General features: G+C 37.9%; 1 protein-coding gene and 1 pseudogene across 1 annotated transcript; both read left to right on the top strand.

Moving 5' to 3' along the window:
- Positions 1–20,626: 20,626 nt before the first annotated feature.
- LOC138877124 (premnaspirodiene oxygenase-like) lies at positions 20,627–21,337 on the top strand (annotated as a pseudogene).
- A 4,777-nt stretch (positions 21,338–26,114) lies between these two features.
- LOC138877225 (secreted RxLR effector protein 161-like) lies at positions 26,115–26,801 on the top strand. The gene has a single exon (XM_070156817.1). It carries the CDS (start codon positions 26,115–26,117, stop codon positions 26,799–26,801), a length of 687 nt encoding a protein of 228 aa, XP_070012918.1.
- Positions 26,802–27,389: the final 588 nt, after the last annotated feature.

Raw genomic sequence — 27,389 nt, 5'->3', positions numbered from 1 at the left:
GGGCAACTGGTGCCTGGATCAGCGGGCGAGGACCCTGCTGCTGCGAGCTACTGGAAGCTCGAGGGCAATATCTGGCAATGTAACTCACATCGCCGCAAGTATAACAAGCCCCCGGCTGCTGAGAATAACGAAGTGGTGGTGCGCTGATAGGTGCTGATTGTGAACTGAAGAGCTGCTGGTCAGAATACTGCGGCTGAGAACCACGACCACCTGGTGTACCATGAGAAGCCTGGAGAGCTGACTGAAAGGGCCTCGAAGGATGGCCTCTACCATAAGAATCCCTACCTCCAGACGAGATACCACTGAATCTACCCGAATGATGGGGCCTCTTATCATACCCATGACCATCTCCCTGAGCAAGTGCCATCTCTATCCGGCAGGCACCATCTGCCGCCTCCTGAAATGAAATCTCACTACCGGCACTCATGGCCATCTGAACACGGATCGGCTGGGCCAACCCATCAATAAACCTTCGTACCCTCTCTCTATCGATGGGGAGTATCACAATGGCATGACGAGCAAGATCAATGAACCGGGTCTCATACTGGGTGACCGTCATAGGACCCTGCTGAAGACGCTCAAATTGCATGCGAAGAGCATCTCGCTGAGTAACTGGGAGAAACTTCCCTAGAAATAACTCTGAAAACTGATCCCAGGTCAATGATGGCGACCCTGTTGGCCTGGCTAAACAGAAATCTTTCCACCAAGTCTTGGCGGATCCTGCTAGGCGAAAAGTGGCGAAGTCGACCCCATTAGTCTCTATAATGCCCATAGTCCGTAGAACCTCATGACAGCTGAATATGAAATCCTGAGCATCCTCTGAGGGGGTTCCACTATATGTGGTTGTGAAGAGCTTGGTGAAACGATCAAGCCTCCACAAAGCATCCGCGGACATAGCCGCACCATCGTTGGACTGAGCCGCAATACCTGGCTGGGCTGCCACAGTTGGCTGAACTGCCACGGCTGGCTGAACTGCGGGAACCTGAGCCTGAGGAGCTAACGGCTCTGGAGTACGAGTATCGTGAGTCTGAACTCCTCCCCCAGCCTGAGATGTGGCTGGAGCTACGGGAAGCAAACCCGCTCTAGAAATGCCCTCCATAAAGACTACCAGTCGGACCAAAGCGTCCTGAAGCACTGGAGTGGCTATGAAACCCTCTGGGACTTGAGCTGGGCCCACTGGAACAGCTGGGGCCGGAACCTCCTCCTCAAAATTGACCTGAGGCTCCGTCACTGGAAATGCTGCTCGGGGCTGAGCTCTGCCCCGGCCTCGGCCTCGCCCTCTGCCCCTAATAGGGGCTGCTGCTGGGGGCTCAGGCTGTTGCACAGTAGAAGAGGAAGCACGTGTCCTCGCCATCTGCGAAAGAACAGAGTAGAACGACAATCAGTACTTGAGAAACAGAATCGCACAATAAGAATGAACAAGGTGAAATTTTCCTAACTCAGTAGCCTCTGCGGGATAAATACAGACGTCTCTGTACCGATCCCTCAGACTCTACTGAGCTTGTCCGTGAGTTGTGAGACCTGAGTAACCTAGTTCTCTGATACCAACTTGTCACGACCCGGATTTCCCACTATCGGGTGTCGTGATGGCGCCTATTATCGGAGCTAGGCAAGCCAAATATTTAAAACACCTTTCCTACTCTCTTTCAAACAATATAATAAACGAGACAAAATTTAAGCGGAAGACTTTAAATCTAAAGCAACTGAAAACCAAAAGTGCAGAAGTTTAATACACATCACTACCCAAGGTCTGGTGTCACTATCTCACGGACTACTAGAGAATACTACAAGCAATGACTAAAAGGAAATACATCATGTTTGTCTGATACAAGATGAACAAACGAAAAACATGGAAAGGGACTTTGGCCTGCGAACGCCAGCTAGACTATCTCGAGAGTCCCTGGACTAAAGACAGCTCCCAGAAATCCTATTGCTGTGGTCCGTAAGCTGCTCCCTGATCTGTGCACAAAAATGCACAGAGTGTAGCATCAGCACAACCGACCCCATGTGTTGGTAAGTGTCTGGCCTAACCCCAGTGAAGTAGTGACGAGGCTAGACAATACCTACCACAATTAACCTGTATAGATATATATACAACAAGTGCAAGAAAACAATAACAAGATAATACAAAGTAAAACTGGGAGGGGACATGCTATCTGCGAGTAACAGATAAAAATGAAATATCGGAAATAAGCAGAAGAGACTCTGGTTCCCATGATATATATATATATATGTGTGTGTGTGTGTGCGGACAACGTGCCACACGATCCCATAATATCACATATAAATGGACGGCGTGCCACACGATCCCATAATATTATATATAAGTGGAAGGCGTGCCACATGATCCCATAATATCATATATAAGTGGACGGCGTGCCACACGATCCCATAATATCATATTTAAGTGTACGGCGTGCCACATGATCCTATAATATCATATTTAAGTGGACAGCGTGCCACACGATCCCATAATATAGTTCATAATATCTGACTTCATATAGTAGACCCCTTTAGGGGAGAATAACAACTCAATACCTTTAACCCGGCAAGGGTACAACTAACAGCCCAAAATATCCCGACAAGGGAGAATATATATATCAGTCTACACATCCCGGCAAGGGAGTATTCACAACACATTCTCCTTTTTAAATCCATTCTTCCTCAACTAACACATTCATGTTCGAGCTAACGCTCCAAAAGTACACCAATCACAATTTTACTTCAACCGTTCACATTATATGAAACTCATCAAATAAACAAGGAGCTTGTGCCACATTATTCGAATTAAAAGCAATCAAGACTCATGGTCATGGTAGACTCCGGTGCATAGATAATCGTCACCATGCCTATACACCGTACTCCACATTAGCAAGTAGCAAATATCATCCTAATCCTATTCCCTCAAGCCAAAGTTAGAACAAACACTTACCTCGAATGCTCCAAACTCAACTCACGCTTCTAGTATAGCTTTACCTCTTGATTCCACCACCAATCCGCTCGAATCTAGTCATAAGTTACTTAATCACATTAATAATTACTAAATGAATCATCCCCAATGCATGAAAATAGATTTTTCAAGGTTTTTCCCAAAAAGGTCAAAAATACCCCCGGACCCACATGGTCGAAACTCGAGGTTCGGACCAAAACCCGGTTACTCATTCCCCCATGAATCCAAATATATGATTTGTTTTTAAATCGGACCCCAAATTGAGGTCCAACTTCTCAATTTGTAGAAAACCTAGGTTCTACCCAAAACACCCAATTTTCCCCATGAAAATCTTTGATTTGAAGTTGAAATTATGTTAAAAGATATTAAGGAATAAAGAAATTAAGTTAGAAATCACTTACCAATCGTTTTGAAGAAGAAAAGTTGTTTGGAAAATCGCCTCTTAGGTTTTGGGTTTTTGAAAAGTGAAAAAATGACTAAAAATCCCGAATTTATACATTTTTCTGGGGGCTGGCGCCGACCGCATAGAAATGCACCGCGGTCGCGCCGAGGGAGGGGAGAAGTGGGCTCTCTCTGAACCCACCCAGCGCGGACCGCACTGATTTGGTGCGCGGCCGTGCTGGTCGATCCTCTGAACCCCACCACGCAGACCGCACAGAAAAGAACCGCGGCCACGTGGCTGCCAGCGCGGACCGCGCGGAAATTGCCGCGGCCGCGCTGGGCCTGCAACATCTGAACCTGTATATTTTTTTCTAAGTCTAAGACCTCCCGGTCCCCATTCAAAACAAACCCGAGCCCTCGGGGCTCCAAACCAAACATGCACACAACCTTAAAAAACATCTTACGGACTTACGAGTGCGATCAAATCGCCGAAATAACATCATATACATAGTATCAAGCCTCAAATACATGGTTTTCTTTCTTCAACTTTCATAACTCAAATTCTCCATTTTTAGTCCAAAACAAATGTACCGAGTGTCGGAACAAAAATACGAGCCCGATACCTATATTTTCTAACCCCTTTTTCATTTCAAATTTTCATATCAAATTTCAGAAAAACAATTTCTTTCAAAAATTTATTTCTCGGGCTTGGGACCTCAGAATTTGATTCCGGGCACACGCCCAAGTCCCACATTTTTTTATGGACCCTTCGGGACCATCGAATCACAGGTCCGGGTCCGTTTACCCAAAATGTTGACCGAAGTCAACAATATGCATATGAATACCAAAATTCATCAAATGTTTCACATAATTCACATATTCTAACATCAAAACTTTCCGGCTACGCGCCCGAACTGTGCACGCCAATCGAGGCAACTAAAGGCGATGTTTTCAAGGCCTCGAAAGCACGAAAAAAGGAAGAACTACGGTGATGACCCTTCTGGTCGTCACACTCAGCCTGACATAATACCCATATACGTAAGCTAAAATAATACTAAAAGTGAATTCTTCCCCCATAAAAAAATTAGTTCGGGATGCATGAGATTCTGGCAAAAAACTAAAGAAATAAAAGGTATAATTAGAGAGCTCTTGAAATAAAAATGCTATCAATTTGAATAAAAATCTTGAAAAGAAAAATAAAAGATAGAAGTATCATGTTTTGAAGGATTTACTATTTACTGTTAGTATTTTTTAGTTTATATATATGATTATTGGGTCGAGTGGCTAGGTCAGGTTGAGTAATTTCTATTTTAGTTGGATTATTACTTATTAGACTGAAAATAAGAAATATAAACCAACAAAATAAAAAAAATACTACTAAAAAAATTATGTTTTTCGATCAGTATGATTTTTGTTCGAGTTAATAAAAGTTTTATGATTTTTGTGTGAGAAAATATAGTTATGTGGCTATGATGAAAAAAAGTCATAGTTATATGATTTTTGTGTGAGAAAACAAGGCTATATGTCTTTAGTGGAAAAAAAAAAGTTATTGTTATATGCCCATTTGTGAAATTTACCCTTAATACACACAACGACAAGGTTAAGTGTAGAGGCTGATTACAGAGCACTAGCCTCAACAACAGCTGAAGATGTCAAGCCTAGTATATCGAGTAGTTAGAGGATAACCTATTCTATCTATAAGGATCAAATTAGTTAGATTAATTAGGACTAAGCTCTATGTAACTCTACGGCGCCAGTCCTACATTTTATCTTTGTGGATCGAGGAGAAAAGGGGCTCAGCGAGAAGAAGAGCGTACCGTAAGCATCTCACGGTAGCATGCCCCAATCCCCTTGCGATATAAAATAGCACACAAGTGTGCAGATGAATATACAAGAAGTCGTCTTCTCACCTCGACTCTTACTGTGTTTGTCTACAATCCTCAAAGTTAACAATATTCTTATCTAAGATTTCCTATCTTGCACAGCCCAAAATAATCTTTAAACAATTTAATTCTTTTTTAGAACTCAGAATTAGTAACTCAACGATGTAAAAAATATAGCATCAGTAGGGCATCACGTTTTGTGCTCCTTAGCTTCAATGAATGACACGGCCAAAACAAATTTCACCTTATTGATCATATTCATCATATCAAGTCTAACTAGTTAGTAATTATTCAATATCATTTTCAGCTTTAAATATTTAAACACAGAAAATTAAATAGCAGCCATACATGATAACGAAAATTGGGTTTCAAGTCTATGAAGAGCGTTTGAAATAATATTTGTCAGTTGTAACCATAAACAATAGTAGCCAAAGATCATATTATCTTGCTATGAATCTTTTTCGTAGAAAATAGTTGTACGTATCACTTAGCTAAAAAAATTTAAGCCGTCACCATTTAAACATTGTATGTCACATATTGATTAGAAATAACAAAACGATTGTCGTAATTGTTTATATTACCGGTGAAAAAATTTAGGTTCCCAATAAATGTAAATTTTTGATAAGTTTTCTAATGGGTCAATAGAACTTTATATTTAATCGGCATAATACATACTTTACCCTCTCGGTTACACAAAAATCTCTATTATATAAACAGGGACGGCTCAAGCGCAAGTATGGTCTAAATCCAAATTTTAATATGAGGCCTAATATTATTTAAAATAAAGTTCTGATGTATATATGTTTATTTGAAGTTTATTCTTGTCACGACCCAAAATCCCAACCCGGTCGTGATGGCGCCTCTCGTGAGGACAAGGCCAGCCAATCGACAAAACAGTACATCTCTTTATAATCATCTAGCAGGAATAAGTCTAAATCATGGGCAATATAATCTTAAATGCGAAGTAAACGTGATAGAACAAGGAAAACCATCCCAACTCAGCCCGAAATCGGGGTGTCATGAGTTACTATAGAGTTTACTAATATTTTACAAAGTCTGGAATTATCATAAATAACAAAGATAAGGGAGAAAACGGGGCTGCGGACGTCAACAGCTACCTCGTTACTCCTAGTCACCGCCTGGCCTGGAAAGAATCAGCGCTCATGAGCGAACTCAGCTCTTCCTGTATCTGCACACATGGTGCAGGGAGTAATGTGAGTACTCCGACCCAGTAAGTAATAAAAGTAACTACAGTCCGAAGATAAGAAAACCTAGTAAATACACAAAGTAAGCTAAAATCCAAATATGCAGCAACATATCGAACTGAACAGCTAAACAATAGTATAGATACAAATACATGAATACAATGCAATGCATATGATGGTACATTCTCGTACCCACTGCGGCGTGCAGCCCGAGCCATCCCTATTTATTTATCGTCGACGGCGCTCACGGGGGGTGTGTCCAGACTCCAGAGGGGCTCCTACAGCCCAAGCGCAATATCTTGGTCAGTCATTGTTACCTGACCGGTCAACCATTGTTACCTGACCAATTTATATCATACAGTGCCATTGTTACCACTGTTCAAGTATATCATCCAGTGTCATTGTTACCACTATTTCAAGTATATCACACAGTTTCATTGTTACCATTGTGTCAAGTATATCACACAGTGTCATTGTTACCACTATTTCAAGTCACTTTATAATCAGTCCAGAAAATAATATAATAAACCCCTTGGGCATTTACAAAACAGAAGTTCCCAGCCCGGAATACATTTAAAAATATCATTTAAGTTTTCAACACTTAGAATTATGGCTGAGTTTACAAAACAACATTTAAAACCTTGGACTGAAATTAAATGATATGCAAATCATGCTAAGCAGTAATATCAATCCTCGAAGGATTTTACAAATCGGCACAAGGCCCCAAACATGGCATCAAGCCCAGTAATATCAATGAAGTATGTGTATCAATCACCAGTATAGTATAAACATCACACGGGGTGGACCAAGTCACAATCCCCAGTAGTATCCGACCCCGCACTCGCCATGGAGTGCGTGTCACGCCTCAATATAGCGTTACGATGTGAAAGTCCGGGGTTTCAAACCCTCAGAATAGCATTTACATCTATTACTCACCTCTAGCTCGCTATGCCCTTGCCTCTCTAATTGGCCTCCTCGTGTGACGAATCTGCCAAAAATCACACAAACCTCGATGAAGTTCGATTTCTAAAAGACGGGGTTTTAACCATACATATCCTGAAATTCGCCCCTTAATGATACTATAATGATCCCATACAGTTATGTAACTTCAATCTACCATATAACACTCAATATGGCCAATATTAGTACTAGATCCCATAAATTATGCCATTTAGGCATATTATCAAACATCTTGTAGGTATAAATATTTACACCTCTTAACTATAGCATTGGTTCCTCTAACTATCACCATTAACCAACAATTCATCACACTATTATTCTTTAACAATTTATACTCCTAACATCACATGTGTGATCAACCATTCACACCCAAACCAACAAAAATTCCATCAAATAAACACCTCTAAATCCCTACCATGTTCATGTATTTAAATAGGGAATTTATGGCTTCCAACCACCATACAATAAGTTGTAATACTTGACTCATACTCATATTTCCATAATATATCCATATATGTGAGTCTAAGGTGTAGGATTTACCTTTTGGAAGAAATCTTGCAAAACCCTTCTTTGAGTTCTTGAAGGAATTTCTTGAAAATCTAAGGATTTTTAAGATCAATCCATGTTAATATAAGTGTTTGGGAGTAGTAATCAACTCAAAATACTCCAAAAATCTTACCTTAGGAGTGCAATTGGGTGACTTGGTCGAATTGGGGTTGTAGAGGAAGCCCTAAGCTTGAGAAATGACTCAATTCCTTTCATTTCCGGTCTTTAGAGTACTTAAAAACATTCAGTCGCGTAGTTCGCGCGTTTGTTCGCGCGTTTTGCTTAGTATTCTGCCTCAGACGCGCGAAATGCGCGACTTCGCGCGATACTTCGCGCGACTTCGCGCGATACTTCGCGCGATACGTCGTGCGCTCTGACACCTGACAAGTGAAATGGTCATAACTTCCTGTATACACTTCCAAATGACGAACGGTTTGTTGCATTGGAAACTAGAGTCAAAGGGCTTTAATTTGATAGGTTGTAACTCACACAACTCCTTATATAATGAGAGATATTATCGTTCAAAGTGAGGCCTTGTGCGTACTTATTTACAACTTTCGTCTATTATGAAATTTCCAACTTGAAAAGTTCCCCTTAGCCATCCGAAATCATCCCGAGGTCCTCGGGACCTCAACCAAAAATACCAATACATCTTATAATATTACTCAAACTTATTCCAATTATCAAAACACCTCGACTAATACCAAAATTATCGAATTACACTGAATTCAAGTCTAAGTTCCTTTAAAACTTCCAAAGTGCGCTTTCGATCAAAACTCGTCCAAAATATGTCCGAATGACTTGAAATTTTGCACACATATCCAAAATGGCATAACGAAGCTACAGAAATTCTCGGAACTCCATTCCGACCATCGGATCAAAATTTCACCTATCAACCGGAAATCGCCAAAATACTAACTTCGCCAAAATGAGCTAATTTCTTCACCGGACCTCCAAAATTAATTCCGATTGCGCTCCTAGGCCTTAAATCATCCCCCGAAACTAACCGAATCATCGGAATTCAATTCCGAGCCCTCTAACTCACAAGTCAATGTCCGGTTGACTTTTCAAACTAATTCTTCCTTAAAGAGACTAATTGTCCCATTTCATACCAAACTCGATCCGAATTGACTCAAATTCACCAAGTACACATATTGAAACATGAATAAGCATTTAACGGGGAATACGAGACGAAAATAAAGGAAACAACGTTTCGGGTCGTTACATTCTCCCCAACTAAAACAAACGTTCGTCCTCGAACGTTCCCATACTTGTTCCAAAAGCCCAACAATTGCTGAATAACCTTACCATGTATAAATCCGGGGATGAACTCACGTCATCCTATCTCACGTAGGTCTGATAATACAATAAAACTGAAATTTCATAGCCATTTAGACCATAAACCGTAGACCCACATTGTACTTTCCGAAGTCATACCTAGAATTAACACGAACCAGCTGTAATAACCCACAATCCAACACTCGGAATGATAGTCTCTATTCACAGCAGTTGCCCACAATACCCAAATACCGATAGGAAACCTCTTGTTAGCTAAAGTATTATTCCAACACATTCATATACTGCCAACTATAAATAAAACACGCGATAACACGTAACCATTTCTCAGATCAACCATTTATAAAGTCATTTCCTCTTTTACTAATATCGCAACAAATCTCCGAGCCGAACCTCGATATTATCGTCCTAACAAGCCGGAATCGATTTTTGTTCGTATTCATCACTGCCCCTAATGATCACCTCGAATCCAACACACCACTCTGGTGTTATAACACCCCAATACATGCCTAAGCCACAACTTGCATAATATGCGCACCCATAAGAAACGGTCCGAACATACTCAAATCATGAATATGACTCAACTGAGAGAGTTGTACCTCAAACTCTAGTGTTGCCACAATACAAGGCTGAGACCCGGTCTCACATCATAGAAATAGGACACACAATTTGACCAGCAAGGTCATGTTTCCACACATCTTTGCTGCAACGCGCGATCTTATCCAAATACTACTCCACATGAAACACCACAAGTCACAATGCTTGAAATCGACAACCATGCTCAATTTATGGCTGGAGCCAGAGCAAATCATTACACCTACGGTGATACAAATAACACCTACTACACAAACCTTATAGAACATAATCCAGCTCACCTCGCCACTCAACCCGTGGCATTCCCGGCATAGCCCATGGCACAATAGTTCAGAATTGCCTGACGCTAAGACAACCAGTCTAAATTCTGACATCACATACAAAATCTAACATACCAGCAAGTAAAGATCTACTCGAACCTCCAAATTTTGATAGCCGTTAAATAGTACCGATGCACACGATCCACAACCACAATATATCCTGTACATGAGAACTCCCAGTCTCCAACTCCATGTAGCACACACATCATCATACCTTACCCCAATACTATTGAAGTACCATCAACTTAATCACATTGGCCTTTTTCTGAAACATGTAACCTCTACAAATCACTATGATTAGAAGTAAAATTTCCTTAATCATCTGAAAATCATTCACCCTAATCATCTGAAGCTCATTTCTCTAATCACCCAAAGTTGCCTGTACTGCCTAAGAATGTTATGAATTTCCATTCAGGACTGAACCATGACCTTACACACACAATTCTCAATCCTTCACAACATATCACATATACCATATCATCCTTAGGTAACATGAGGACTTCACCTCCCCTTCCAAACCAGGAATGTTTACGTACTCAATTAGTCAAGAACTTTCATTGATCCCCTCTAGAAGAAAAACCATTACACATCCCATGCTCTGCATGACACATATAGGTCTTGTTCAAATTCTTACAATACCGACACGACGGATAAAATCTGTATAAATACATAACACCGCCGAATCAAATATTCATTGGGTCTAAACTTCTGGCAAGAACTATCACCTCATTCTGAACCAAATAATGGTCTTAGCCCCTTAATTTACTTCATATACTCAGATTGCACTGATCTCGAATTCAATGATCTCGTCTCACCCATTACGAACTGCTCAGTCAATAAACATAATCAAAAGTCGCATATGATGCCTCAATATACCAATAGGCTACCAATTCGAATGTGGTACAAAAGGAAAGCAAACTCGGGAAGGAATTACCAATCCCACACACTACTACGGACTTTCCTTAGAAAACAGGAAGCAAGGCATACAAAATAGCATATAGAAAACTATACTCAACATCACACTGTTGCGGCGTGCAACCCGATCCAGATAACATACCCATGGCGGCGTGCCACCCGATCCACACATAGATCTCACATAAGGAGATGCACATCGAGCCAAATTTGCTCATTACAACAAAATACCGAGTATCGCTCATAAGCATGCTAAGTGCATAATAATATCTCTGAGGGACATATAGCGTTATAAGCTACAAAACTCAAGCACAACTGAGGTGCGATGTACAATCTGAATTTCAAGCGCCAAGATGCTCATATAACGTCATTCCTACGCGGATTCTCAACACATAGAAATTTCTCAAGTCATCTCACAACTCACACAACGCAATGCATCACTATGCGAAATATCTGACAGGAAGCATCAACCTAACTACTCCTCCATGAGGTCCGCATTACAAAAAAATGAACACATCTGGCCTGATATAGAGCCATTATTCACATAAAATTCACTCACCGACTTCAAGCTGATTCTGATCACACTGAACTAGTCTGATAACCTTTCAAAGGTCCATAATAACTTCCATTTTCTTCATAAAACACAAGAACAACCATCACAATCGGAGTAATCCTCCCTAGTTCACAACCCAATATGCCAAGTGCCCTCCAAGCATGAATCTTTAATTTAACGACACCATCACAAACTTCATACTTGGTTTACATCTTTAATCAATCAAGTGATCATATGCCACACTTATATAATCTTCCCGTGGGACACACTCCCACAACCTACCACAACAATATCTGGAGTGTACCTCCAAATCATCGGTCGCTCTAATGCTGAAGAGCGATCAAGAATCATTAACCAGGACGCAAGACCCTTTTTACAAAACACCGATCTTAGGTGACGTTGAAGACAATACCAACTTACCGTAAACATCGAAACTCGAACCAATATAGCATATAATTGTGTAATCGACCTATTTAATAGCAAACTCCCCAACTTGGCTCAAAGCCATAGATCAAAACGCACTCAATAAATCACAACGCATGTATTCTATTGCTTCTGTAATACCATAGTGAGATTAAACTCACTCCTTCATAAGCTCGTGGGAACACAAATCATCTGGAATTTTAACTCTTCTGCAATTTTTGCATTTACTCGCACAACAGTTAAGCCCACTCTCTAGGCGACCAAATTATTTTACTAAGTCCCAAATTTTTCAAAAATTTCGGCAGAGTCTCCTTTATAATTGGGCCTATCCACCTGCCAGAGAATCACCAAAACCATCCTAACAACACATCCACAACTTGACAAAGCATCACAATGCATATCAATTACATAAATCTCAATACTACATGTATTATACTATAAAAATTGATACATGGACATGCGTTGCACCTATTTGAATCATAATACATAGAAAATACCTTTCAACCCCCCATTATTGGGCTATTCAACCGAGTAAGAACATATTCCTTCTTTAAATGTTTTCGACCTTCAAGGTGGTCTCCTTGACTCAACTATTTCATCATAATACATTTACAGAAGCGATCCCAGCTCCCAGACTTATCTAACTAGTATGACAAATAGATTTCCCTCATAAGCCAATTACCCATTAGCTTTACCTTTAGTTACTCTTTTTGGTATACCTTCCATTACCATACACATTACTCATGACGTGGATATCCAACCGCCATTCCGGCTAATAAGGACAATAATGAACATATGAGTTCAAAGCACTTGCTCACAAAATCAGCACATCGGTGCTCAAGCCATTGGCAAAGATTTGGCCTCAAGTCCTCCAGACTGACCTAACTTCAAACTCATAGAGATTACACTTTGCCCCTCGATCGGGGAATCAAAAGCCATCGAGGCGCATCTGATACTGAGCGCTCATGCGTGCATGCGAACACGTGGAAGGAATTTCAAGAGTTATTCTTCAAGCAGAATCAATAACGCACGATAAGAATTCAAGAATGTGAAGTTTTCCTAAAGGTTCTGCAGCCTCTCGAGGATAAATACAGACGTCTCCGTATCGATCCGCGAGAATCTACTAAACCGTCTCATGACTCGTGAGACCAAGTAACCTAGGCTCTGATACCAACTTGTCACGACCCAAAATCCCAACCGGGTCGTGATGGCGCCTCTCCTGAGGACAAGGCCAGCCAATCGACAAAATAGTACATCTCTTTATAATTACCTAGCAGGAATAAGTCTAAATCATGGGCAATATAATCTTAAATGCGAAGTAAACGTGATAGAACAAGGAAAACCATCCCAACTCAGCCCGAAATCGGGGTGTCACAAGTCATGAGTTACTACAGAGTTTACTAATATTTTACAAAGTCTGGAATTATCATAAATAACAAAGATAAGGGAGAAAACGGGGCTGCGGACGTCAACAGCTACCTCGTTACTCCTAGTCACCGCCTGGCCTGGAAAGAATCAGCGTTCATGAGCGAACTCAACTCTGCCTATATCTGCACACATGGTGCAGGGAGTAATGTGAGTACTCCGACCCAGTATGTAATAAAAGTAACTACAGTCCGAAGATAAGAAAACCTAGTAAATACATAAAGTAAGCTAAAATCCAAATATGCAGCAACATATGGAACTGAGCAGCTAAACAACAGTATAGATACAAATACATGAATACAATGCAATGCATATGATGGTACATTCTCGTACCCACTACGGCGTGCAGCCCGAGCCATCCCTATTTATTATCGTCGACGGCGCTCACTGGGGGTGTGTTCAGACTCCGGAGGGGCTCCTACAGCCCAAGCGCAATATCTTGGTCAGTCATTGTTACCTGACTGGTCAGCCATTGTTACCTGACCAATTTATATCATACAGTGCCATTGTTACCACTGTTCAAGTATATCATCCAGTGTCATTGTTACCACTATTTCAAGTATATCACACAGTTTCATTGGTACCATTGTGTCAGGTATATCACACAGTGTCATTGTTACCACTGTTTCAAGTCACTTTATAATCAGTCCAGAAAAAAATATAATAAACCCCTTGGGCATTTACAAAACAGAAGTTCCCAGCCCGGAATACATTTAAAAATATCATTTAAGTTTTCAACACTTAGAATTATGGTTGAGTTTACAAAACAACATTTAAAACCTTGGACTGAAATTAAATGATATGCAAATCATGCTAAGCAGTAATATCAATCCTCGAAGGATTTTACAAATCGGCACAAGGCCCCAAACATGGCATCAAGCCCAGTAATATCAATGAAGTATGTGTATCAATCACCAGTATAGTATAAACATCACACGGGGTGGACCAAGTCACAATCCCCAGTAGTATCCGACCCCGCACTCGCCATGGAGTGCGTGTCACGCCTCAATATAGCGTTACGATGTGAAAGTCCGGGGTTTCAAACCCTCAGAATAGCATTTACATCTATTACTCACCTCTAGCTCGCTATGCCCTTGCCTCTCTAATTGGCCTCCTCGTGTGACGAATCTGCCAAAAATCACACAAACCTCGATGAAGTTCGATTTCTAAAAGACGGGGTTTTAACCATACATATCTGAAATTCGCCCCTTAATGATACTATAATGATCCCATACAGTTATGTAACTTCAATCTACAATATAACACTCAATATGGCCAATATTAGTACTAGATCCCATAAATTATGCCATTTAGGCATATTATCAAACATCTTGTAGGTATAAATATTTACACCTCTTAACTATAGCATTGGTTCCTCTAACTATCACCATTAACCAACAATTCATCACACTATTATTCTTTAACAATTTATACTCCTAACATCACATGTGTGATCAACCATTCACACCCAAACCAACAAAAATTCCATCAAATAAACACCTCTAAATCCCTACCATGTTCATGTATTTAAATAGGGAATTTATGGCTTCCAACCACCATACAATAAGTTGTAATACTTGACTCATACTCATATTTCCATAATATATCCATATATGTGAGTCTAAGGTGTAGGATTTACCTTTTGGAAGAAATCTTGCAAAACCCTTCTTTGAGTTCTTGAAGGAATTTCTTGAAAATCTAAGGATTTTTAAGATCAATCCATGTTAATATAAGTGTTTGGGAGTAGTAATCAACTCAAAATACTCCAAAAATCTTACCTTAGGAGTGCAATTGGGTGCCTTGGTCGAATTGGGGGTGTAGAGGAAGCCCTAAGCTTGAGAAATGACTCAATTCCTTTCATTTCCGGTCTTTAGAGTACTTAAAAACCTTCAGCCGTGTAGTTCGCGCGTTGTTCGCGTGTTTGTTCGCGCGTTTTGCTGAGCATTCTGCCTCAGACGCGCGAAATGCGCGACTTCGCGCGATACTTCGCGCGATACGTCGTGCGCTCTGACACCTGACCAGTGAAATGGTCATAACTTCCTGTATACACTTCCAAATGACAAACGGTTTATTGCATTGGAATCTAGACTCAAAGTGCTTTAATTTGATAAGTTGTAGCTCACACAACTCCTTATATAACGAGAGATATTATCGTTCAAAGTGAGGCCTTGTGCGCACTTATTTATAACTTTCGTCTATTATGAAATTTCCAACTTGAAAAGTTCCCGTTAGCCATCCGAAATCATCCCGAGGTCCTCGGGACCTCAACCAAAAATACCAATACATCTTATAATATTATTCAAACTTTTTTCAATTATCAAAACACCTCGACTAATACTAAAATTATCGAATTACACTGAATTCAAGTCTAAGTTCCTTTAAAACTTCCAAAATGCGCTTTCGATCAAAACTCGACCAAAATATGTCCGAATGACTTGAAATCTTGCACACATATCCAAAATGGCATAACGAAGCTACAGAAATTCTCGGAATTTCATTCCGACCGTCGGATCAAAATTTCACCTATCAACCGGAAATTGCCAAAATACTAACTTCGCCAAAATGAGCTAATTTCTTCACCGGACCTCCAAAATTAATTCCGATTGCGCTCCTAGGCCTTAAATCATCCCCCGAAACTAATAGAATCATCGGAATTCAATTCTGAGCCCTCTAACTCACAAGTCAACGTCCGGTTGTCTCATTGTCCCATTTCATACCAAACTCGATCCGAATTGACTCAAATTCACTAAGTACACATATTGAAACATGAATAAGCATTTAACGGGGAATACGAGACGAAAATACATGAAACAACGTTTCGGGTTGTTACAATTCTTCTAACTTTCTGAGATACAAAGTTGTTAATAATTGTTTTGATTGATTTTTTCTAATAACTAATTGATAATATGATTAACCCTTTAATTAATCTTTCTTGAGATACTATTGATCTTAAGTAAGATTTTATCAATGTTAATTTTGAAAAACTTCTTTTGGTTGAGGCAACTATATATATTATAGGAACTGTTAACATTATTCTATAAGCAAAATAAGCATTTGAAAAATCAAAACTGTTTATTATAATTGAGTATATCCATTAATCTATTATCTTCTACTGGTACTATTTTTCTTAAGTCTAAACCATAAATATGAGCTTGACTATTATGTTTTAAGGAACATTCAAAGTTAAGGCACTACTTTTTCATATTTTGGCCATCTAATGATCTTCTTTTGTTTACCTTCTAATATGAAATCAAAAATATCTTCATATACTTCAAATTGTTCAAATCTATTTTTAGTGAAAAATGGCTTGATCTACTATATATAGGAAGTAATCAACTCTAAAAGATTTTTTAAAAAACTTTGTGATTTCATCATCAACATTCTCATTTTAATTTTTTTCTACAAATTACATGTTTATTACGAAATTCAAGTTCTATATTTATCTTAAATGTAATTTTCTTGCGAAAATCATTACAGTTGTAAATCTCTCTTCTATATTATTTCTTTCATAATCTACTTTTATACTAAAAATATTAAATATTATTTCTAAAAATGCCCCCCTCCCCCCACCCCTCCCATATTTAGGGACCTAAGGCACAAAGCCTTATTACCATAAGGTTAGAGCCGGCATGTACTACACATCCAGACTTATCACTTCGTAGCTAAAACTTCTTATGTGGACAGTATGGTTGTCCAACAGGATGGGACGGGACCAAATTAATGGGACGGGATGACATTTAAGCGGGACGGTAGCGGGATGGGACGAAACGGGACGGGACGAAATGGGACGGGACGAAACGTTCGTCCCATTCCGTCCCGCTAACAAACGGGATGGGACGGGACGGGACGGGTTCGTGGGCCTTAAGTGTATTTTTTTTTAAAATGTCTAGTTTTTTGAAAATTACTATGTTTTTAAAGTTTCAACGGCTAGATTTTTGACTTATTTAATAAACGTAAATGTTACTATGTTAAAATGAAAATTAGAAAACTAAGTAAAGAATTATAAAATATTAAAACAAAAGACTTGTAATGAAATATCCTAGTAATTATAAATTTATAATATAGTTATAATTTATTTAATATAATTTCAAAGTATTAACTATTAAGTAACTAAGACAATTCATAAACAAAATTCAACACTTAGGGCCTTTTATTTTATTAATAGAACTTTCAAATCTCAAATACAAATATAATTCTTTTGAAGAACACCTAATCGATGTAGCCACCTTTTAGGAAGGGTTCTGTTTGAACTAGGCCTCTTAGTAGCCAATTACAAATTATCATACTAATATTTGGAAGCTCCTATATAGCTTCTTTGTAACTTATCAATAATATCTCTCGGACATTTTACTGGAATTGGCAATGTTGATTGATGTTCCATGAGCTCCATGTCGTCATCGCTCCCAGTGGTTAATATCTCATTGTATTCTTCTTTTTCCCTAGTGGTAATTTTTCAAAACCAAGATTTCTTCTTTCCGAATTAATCCAATCTCTGAATAATACCGAAATCTCTAGACTGTCCTCCGCTAATGAATGTCTATGATCTCCAATTTGAAATCCTACCGCGCTAAAAGCACTCTCCGATGCTACTGATGATGCTTGAATAGCCAGGATATCTCGGGCCATAATTGAAAGTGTTGGAAAAGTATTGCTACGCTCCCTCCACCATGACAACAGTTGTTCCTTGCCTTCTTCGTCTTTAATATTTTCTAATCCTTGATTAAGATAAGAATCAAGTTCATCATCAATAGAGGAATCAAAACCTATTATATCATTCATATCTTCCCATAAAACTTCTGCTCTAGACTTAGAAGTAGAGGGAGCAGTTTCACAACCAGTTATATCCATAGATTTATATTTATCAAATATTGATCTAGCATAAGAATATATGCTAGCTTGGAAACTCGCCTGGACCGCGCACGCAATTTGTGGAGGAATAAAATGAGGTTTTAAGGACTTCGGAACGCAGAATCGAGTTCTAAAATATAAGATGACCTTTTGGGTAATCACTCAAATGCGACATAACCTTTTGGTTAACATAAATATAACCAAAGACCGGTAAAAAGGGAGAATAAGCACATTTACTGTGTATTCTTCTAATCTTTTCTTTTTTGGGTAACATTCACTGTGTTTACCTAGTCGTTTACAAACTAGGAATAAATGTAGCTAGAGATAAGTGCATAGAGAAAAGTCTTTGGCACTTGAAGCAAAACAATAGAAAGACTTGTAAACTTAATTTGGAGGTTGATATGGAGAAACAAGTTAGGTATGCCTAACTCACATAGCTAATACTTGATAATAATAAAAATTAAAATTCTATGACTATTTGCAAAACTATAAAATTTCTTTGCTACAAAAATTAAGTAGATAAAGGTAATTCCTCATATTAGCTACAATTGCTAGTAATCGTGGCAATAACTACCTAAATAGCTATAAATTTATTGCTACAAATAAAAATTGGTAGCTAATCATAATTTTTTTTGCCACGAATCAATAGTTACTGTAGCAATAATTACCTCTTAGCCACAATAATTTATTCAAAATAAAATATTATAGCTAAATAAATATTTTTGCTTTAAGTTCTAAAACGTTGTGGCAATAGTTAAATGATATAGTCACAGATTTATTGGTATAATTGAATTATGTACCTAATTCTTAGTTTTTTTCTACGAGTTGAAAATTACTATAGATATAGTAACTTTTTAGCCACAATAAAATATTTGAAAGAAAATATTGTAGCTAAGTGAATATTTTTGCTTCAAGTTATTAAAAGTTGTGGCAATATAGGTTATATTAGCCACATGTTTCTCGCTTTAATAGAATTTAGTAGCTAATCATTAATTTTTACCACGAGTTGAAACTTAATATAACAACAATAACCTTTTAGCCACAATAAACCATTTAAATCAAATATTACCAAATAAATAACTTTGCTTCAAGTTCTAAAAAGTCATGGCAATAGTCATCACGATAAAATGATATAACCACGAATTTATTGCTACAATAAATTGTGTAACTAATCATTAGTTTTTGCCACAAGGTAAATTTTCCGTCACAGTAGCAATCTTCTAGCCACATTAAACATTTGAAACAAAGTTTTGTAGTCAAATAAATATTTATTTTCTTATTTTAAGAAAATAAAATAGTTAGATAATAGTTACTACTATTTGCCATGAAAAAATCAATAGATACAAATTTAAAGAGACGATAAATTTACAAGTACTATACTTTAGTCGTACAGCTATGATTGTCATTGCAATAATAGTATTTTAACCACAATAAGTTATATGTACAAAATTTCATAAGTGAATAACTTTTTTTCAATGACAAAAATAAGAGTTGCTCAAACAATATCAAGTTATAAAAATTTAATTTTAACTATAAAAGTTATATTTTTCCAAAATAACATAAACATCAATGAGCACAAGAAGACTTCAAAGAGCGATGGTGAATCCGGATGTGAAGGTATAATTGGTGTACTGCTAAGACTTATGAAAGAGGGAGGCCTTCAATTTCCAATCACTAACGACAACATCAAAGATATCATTTCTGTAAGTACTATATACTGCATATTTCTATCTTCATTATTAGTACTCTTTCAATTCTATTTTTTGTGGAGCTTGTTTTTATTCTATTCCATAAAGAATGACGTATTTTTATATAAGAAATAATTTAGCTTTAAACTTCCTATTTTACCTTTAATGATACGTTTTTATAGCCACATGAATTTCATGATATATCTAATACCACAAGTTCAAAAATTATTTCTGTCTTTCTTAAAGTTTGTATCTAGTTATATCGTGCCATATAAAGTGAAATTGATGAAGTATTATGATTTATCTTTAATACTAACGTTCTCAAATTGCATAATTAATTTTTGTACTTAAAGAGTCACTTTAGTTAGCTTTCAATTAGGACAACTAATCTTACTTTCGTCATAAAATTTACACATTTGAAAATTACAACAAATGTTATTTCAATCACCACAATTTGGAATTAGGATAGCGAAACAAGTAGCAAAATAACATGATATTTTTTTTGGGGGGGGGGGGGGGGAGGGGAGGGTTTGGCATTGAAAATTTAAAAGCTCCTTTTGGTGTAGAATAAAGGTAGTAGCACAAACGTAGTACAAATATGTTATTTGAATATTTCAGTAGAAATTTGTCAATAAGTTTGTAAGAGAAATGAATATTGTAACTTGCTCGAAAATGAAGGACATCTTTGGTGCGGGAACAAATACTTCATCAACAACAATTAATTGGGCCATGGTCGAAATGATGAAGAATCCAAGTGTTTTTTCCAAAGCTCAAGCATAGGTTAGAAAAATCTTGAGAGGGAAAGAAACTTTTGGTGAAATTGATGTCGAGGAGTTCAAATACCTAAAGATGGTCATTAAAGAAACTTTTACACTCCATCCCCCACTACCTCTTTTGCTTCCAAGAGAATGTAAAGAAGAAACAGACTTAAACGGCTACATTATTCCATTGAAAACAAAAGTCGTGGTTAATGTTTGGGCAATGGGAAGAGATCCAAAATATTGGGATGACGTAGAAAGCTTTAAACCTGAGAGATTTGGTATCGGAAGGAGAATTTGCCCTGGAATATCATTTGGTTTAGCAAATGTTTATTTTCCACTGGCTCAACTGTTGTATCACTTTGACCGGAAACTCCCTACTGGAATCAATCCAAGTGAACTAGACTTGATTGAGGCGGCTGGAGCAGCTTATGCTAGAAAGAATGACCTACACTTGATCGCTACTCCTTATCAACATTGTCAAGAGTGATCTCATGGCGTCAAACCTTTTCTCAAAAGAAGAATCTTGCATTTGAATTTCCTTGTCAACCCTACCATTGTACTTTCTCCCATTGGTGTTTACTTATTTATAATATTTGTGTCCTTTTTCATATATAGATATATCATTATAGCTTTACACACACGCTGTCAAAGAAGATTTTCTGTTGTTTTTATATTTTGTAATGCAGTGACATGCTATCCGTGTGAACTAAATATACTTACTTACATCCCTCCATTATAAAGAAGAGATACTAGAGGGATGCCACAGGTCCAACACTCCTATAGGGAGGGTAATGGCATTGCGGGAGCTTTGGCATGTTGTAGTTTTTGATAACCCTCCACCCTTTTTATTACCGCGCTTACTTTTGGACTCGCAGGGGATTGTAACTCTACATTCAGCCCCCTATTTGTAATACTTTATTCCCGCTTCAATAAATAAAATGCCTGGTTTTAGTAACCAAAAAAAAGATAATATGATGATTAGGTTTTAGTAACCAACAAAAAGATAATATGATGGAATCATCATATTTTGTTTTGTGTATTGTTGATCTTGAGCTATGTGAGTTTTGATGAATAACAATGAAAAGTTCTTGTCAGTTACTGTTGCCCAAGTAAAGGTGAAGTTTAAGGAACTCAGATATGGACCAGGTCCATCTTGCGAAATACAGTTATGATACATGTGAGATGCACGTGAAGGAGACAAACCTAACTTATCGAAAGTGATATCTCCTGATCATGATCGAAAATGTTGCATATTGGATAAGGATAAAGACTCCTTACACAAAGAGAACACGATTTAGGAAAAAGATAGAGTTAGAGTATGAGATCAACTAGAACTCTTCCATCGTGGAAGAGTAGCATCAGTATCCTAGTCAATCTCTAATTGCTAACTTCTTAAATATTAATGTTGTTCTCTTTTACAGGTAATGCACATAAGCAGAAGTTAAACGTGAATTGAGAGCAAAATAGCAAGGCAATTTTGCAAGCAATTTATATGTGATTCAAGCGTGCAAACCTGAAGCTACTTGAACCATATAGAAAAATCAGTTCCAAGTGTCTATCTTTTATTCTAGTTAAATTGTAGTAGGTGATTTTACATTGTACCTTTCAGCTTATTTAGAATCAATTGTATTAGGTACTTAGAGTTTTCAAGTTAGAGTTAACTTGAAGTTGTCGCAACAGTAGAGGTTGTGTGCCACAATGGGATTAGAGTTAATCCTATGTTTACAAAAGAGTTTTTTGTAAATGCGGTTTTTGGCTCAGTGATTTTAGTGGAGAGTTTGGGAAAATTCTACTGGAAGGTAGGTTGTGGTTTTTCACCTTTTGAGCAAGGTGTTTTCCACATAAAATCTCTATTTTCTTTATTTTCTGTATTTATTATTCCGCAACAGTGGCAGTTGTAACACATAGAAGAACTAGGTCCTTCTATAATCAAGTTAAGCAAAAACTGGGTACCACACAAATCACCTCCCCTCCCCCTCTTGTGTGGTATTGAAGTATAAAACATCAACTGGTATCAGAGCAGATTTTTCTTGAAGACGTTAACACCTTAGGAACAGATCAAGAGAAGTGCACTACCTGGAAACTGGGAAGGACAATCTACTGCTAGGCCTCCACTCTTTAATGGCCAGTACTATTCCTGGTGGAAGAACAAGATGAGAGACCACATCATAAGAGAAGTCTATGAGCTTTGGGACATTGTTACTGATGGTCCCCTGGATATCACAAAGAAGAATGCTGAAGGAGTGGACGTGTCAAAGACGAGAGCTGACTGTACTGCTGAAGATTTAAAGAAATGGGAAAATAATGCCAAGGCCAAGAAATGGCTTATGTGTGGACTAGGTCCATACGAGGATAGCAAAATTCAAAGATGTACTACTGCTAAGGAGATCTGGGACACTCTACAAACGGCCCATGAAGGAACTTCACAAGTAAAGAGATCAAGAGGAACACTACTGTATTCTCAATATGAGAATTTCACCATGAAGAAAGGTGAAACCATCCAAGAGATGCACACAAGGTTCACAACACTAACAAATGAACTTAAGTCTCTTGGATGAATTATCCTTGAAGAAGACTAGGTTGAGAAAATCTTGTCAAGGGTCTTGCCAGTAACTTGGGAAAGCAAAATTACTGTTATTTAGGAATCAAAGAACATTGCTACTCTCAAGTTGGATGAGCTGATTGGAAATCTCACTGCCTATGGACTGAGAAGGCAACCCATGAAGATGGATGCACCCAAGAAGGAAAGAAGTATGGCTCTTAGAATAGCTGGAGGTGCAAACTTAGAGGATGATGAAATGGCTATGATCACAGGGGATTTCAAGAAGTACCTAATCAGAGGAAAGGGTTCTTCAAGAGGTGCAACCGTCAACAAACCAAGGGCCCTTGAAAAACAGACCAGCGAAGGTTGCCACAAATGTGGTAAGACTAACCATATGATCAAGAATTGTCCTCAGTGGGAAATTGAATGGAAGAAAGAAAGGGCTGAACGAAGAAACAGGAAGAAGGAACAGGTTCAACCCAAGAAGAATAAATGATCAACAAAGGCTATGGTTGCTGCTTGGGGAGAAAGCTCAGATGAGGATTCAGAAGATGAAGCTGGAGATGAACAAGCACTTATGGCCATTGGAGAATCAGATGATGAACAAGAGGTAAGTGTGATTCATCTCAAAGACAAGATTAAATTTTTGTCTAAAGAAAAGCTATCTGAATTACTACTATACTTCATTGATGAGTCTAAGGTCATAAACAATGAGAAGGAACAGCTGTCTATGGAATGTGTGATCCAAAAAGCTAAGTGCAAAAATTTGAAACTCAGGACTAGTGAAAGTGACAGTAAAAATACTGAGTTAAAGAACTAGGTTCTTGAACTTGACACCACTGTCTTAGAACTTAGATCTAAAAATTTAAAACTGAAATTAGGAACAGGCACAAGGAAAGCTGATTACACACACCTAACCTTAGAAGAAAATCTAGGAAAAATGAAGGATGAGTTGTACAAGATATATGAGTAGATAAGAGTCCTAAAAGAAGATTTAGTCAAGGTGAAACATGAACTAGATAGAACTTGCAAATGGAATAAGTCTTCTGATACACTATCCTGGCTATAAGAGCACCATAGTAGCAATGAGAGAGGACTTGGTTATGGGACCACAGCACCTAAGTGGGATCCCAAAAGCAAGTACATCACACTTCCTGAGAAGAAAATCTGCACACACTATAGCAAGACTGGTCATTACAAAAGTGAATATAATGCAAAAGAAAAGGCCAGTCAAAAGAACAAAATCTTTGTTCAAGAGAAAAATAGGCTGCCTGGATGGGCTAAAAAGAATTTAATTCACTCATTTGCCTATAGAAAGGGACCCAAACTAGTTTAGGTTCCTAAGACTAACCCCTGATTTCATTTTACAGGTTCAAGTGAAGGGAAGTAGCCAAATATGGTACATGGATAGTGGCTGCTCAAAGCATATGACTGGAAGTATGAACCAGTTCCTTTCTTTTGAGGACCTAAAATGAGGTAATGTCTCCTTTGGAAATGGTAAGAAAGGTGAGATCATTGGGGTTGGAAAGGTAGGTAAGATAGACTCACATTCCATTGAGAATGTCTACTTGATAGATGTCTTGAAATATAGCCTAGTCAGTGTATCACAACTATGTGACAAAGGTAACCTGGTAGCATTCACCTCTACCAAATGATTTGCGATTAATCTTACCACTGACAAGATTGTTTTGCAGGGAAAAAGAGTTAACAATATTTACATTGTAGATTTGTCCACTCTTTCAGAAACAAACTCAATTTCTTAAGTGTGTTGGACAAAATCCCCTCTTATGGCACAAAAGACTTGGTCATGCAAGTCTAAATTAAATCAACAAATTAGTCTCCAAGGACATGCTGATAGGGTTACCTAACATCAATTTCAAGGAAGACAAAGTTTGTGAGGCATGTGCAAGGGGGAAGCAGGTAATATCCTCTTTTAAAAGCAAGAAAGTGGTAAGCACGACCAGGTCGATGGAACTGGTTCATATGGATCTCTATGGTCCAACGAGAACATTGAGAAGAGGTGGGAAGAAATATGGGATGGTGCTTGTTGATGATTACTCTAGGTTTACTTGGGTATTGTTTTTAACATCTAAGGATGAAACATTTGACATGTTTACTGTCTTTGTTAGAAAAACTCGAAAATAACTAGGTAATCAACTTGCATCAATTAAGTCTGATCATGGAACTGAATTTGAAAATGCTAAGTTTGTTGAATTTTGTGATGAACATGGTATAGATCATAATTTCTCTGCCCCTACAACGAAATGGAGTAGTTGAAAGAAAGAATACGACTCTTGAAGATATGGCTAGGACTATGCCTCTTTCTAGTAAACTGCCCCAAAGCTTCTAGGCAGAGGCTGTAAATACTGCATGTTACATCATTAATAGGTGCATGACTAGACCGCTTATAGAGAAGACTCCATATGAGTTACTTAAAGGGATAAAACCAAATACATCCCATCTTAGGGCATTTGGATGCAAGTGCTTTGTGCACAATAATGGAAAGGACTCCCTAGGTAAGTTTGATCCCATAAGTGATGAGGGAGTATTCTTGGGATATTCTTCGCATAGCAAAGCTTATAAAGTGTACAATAAAAGAACTTTGTGTGTAGAAGAAAGTGTACATGTAGTTTTTGATGAAACTAACATTCTTTCTGAGAGACAGGAACATGAAGATGAAGCAATTTGGCGGGTAAAACAATTGAGTGAAGTCACAGCTCAAGCTGAAGCTGCACCAAAAGAAGGAACAGATGATGGAACAGGTTCTTCCATCTAGGGCAACCTGACAGGGGGAACTGTACAAAGAAAAAGTGAATCTAATTTCCAAATGGAACCTGTCCATGATCTTGTTCCTCAGCAACAGAACATGAGAGAAACTTCAAACAGAAATCAGTTGTTGGTGAAACCTTACAAATATCAAAGTTCTCATCCCATTGAGAACATCCTTACAACAACTACTAAATTAGACATAGATGAACCTGGTTCATCTGTTGATCATAAGTTGTATAGAGGTATGATTGGTTCACTTTTGTATCTTACTGCTAGCAGATCTGACATTATTTTCAGTGTAGGTCTTTGTGCTCGTTTTCAAGAAAATCCTAAGGAATCCCACATGACTGATGTCAAGAGGATACTGAGATATTTGAAAGGCGCTATTGATCTTTGCCTCTGGTACCCTAAAGATAGTAACTTTAATCTAGTAGGATATGCTGATGCTGAGAATGCAGGTATGACTCATTTTCTCGATTCATGTCTGGTATCATGGGCCACTAAAAAGCAGAATTCAGTGGCCTTATCCACTGATGAGGCTGAGTATGTTATTGCTGCCTCTTGTTGTACTCAATTGTTGTGGATCAAACAGCAGCTGATGGATTTTGGCATTGAAGTTGGTTTCATCCCTATTTTTTGTGATAACACTAGTGCTATTATTATGACTAAGAACACAGTTCATCATAAGAAGACAAAGAATATAGATGTTAGACATCACTTTTTAAGGGGCAACTATGAGAAATGATTGATTACTATAGAATTTTGTGCTACTGATAAACGGATTGTTGATATCTTTACTAAAGCACTAAGTAGAGAAAGATTTGAAAGGAACAAGATAAAATTAGGGATGATTAAGATAACCTAATAGGACCAGATCAGAATGCATAATAAAAAAAATGAAAAAATACATTGGCTAGGAAATCTGGAACTTGTGTAAATATCTAGATTAATTTTTACTCAGTTTCATACTGTAAATAGTATACTCATGTGACATATGTTGATATGAATCACTAATCTCTAACAAAATTTTCTCTATTTTTGTAAATTGAGGCATGATCAAGAGGATTCTAAATGAAGAACCTGGTTCATCAGTATTGGTTTATCTGAATAACGAGGTATGTTTTTTATACTCTACACAATTAGAAATATAAATATTTATATCATGAGCAAAGTCCTACCTATGTTAGAAAACATCAAAAAATCCTATTCGATTATTTTTTGAACCAGTTCCGTCTCTACTAGAATTCTTACCACAAAAATTGCCTAAAATCTAGAGAAGCTTAACTGCTCATTCAACCTAAAATTTCAGGTTGATTGGACTTCTAATTGACTG

The sequence above is a fragment of the Nicotiana sylvestris genome, chromosome 9 (assembly GCF_000393655.2).
Source record: "Nicotiana sylvestris chromosome 9, ASM39365v2, whole genome shotgun sequence".
Classification (NCBI taxonomy): Eukaryota; Viridiplantae; Streptophyta; class Magnoliopsida; order Solanales; family Solanaceae; genus Nicotiana; species Nicotiana sylvestris.
Note: the sequence above shows the minus strand (reverse complement) of the source record. Positions and strands in the feature narration are given on the sequence as shown.

Coding starts and splice junctions, on each gene's coding strand:
- LOC138877225 (XM_070156817.1), top strand. CDS start 26,115: ATGGAACCTGTCCATGATCTTGTTCCTCAGCAACAGAACATGAGAGAA.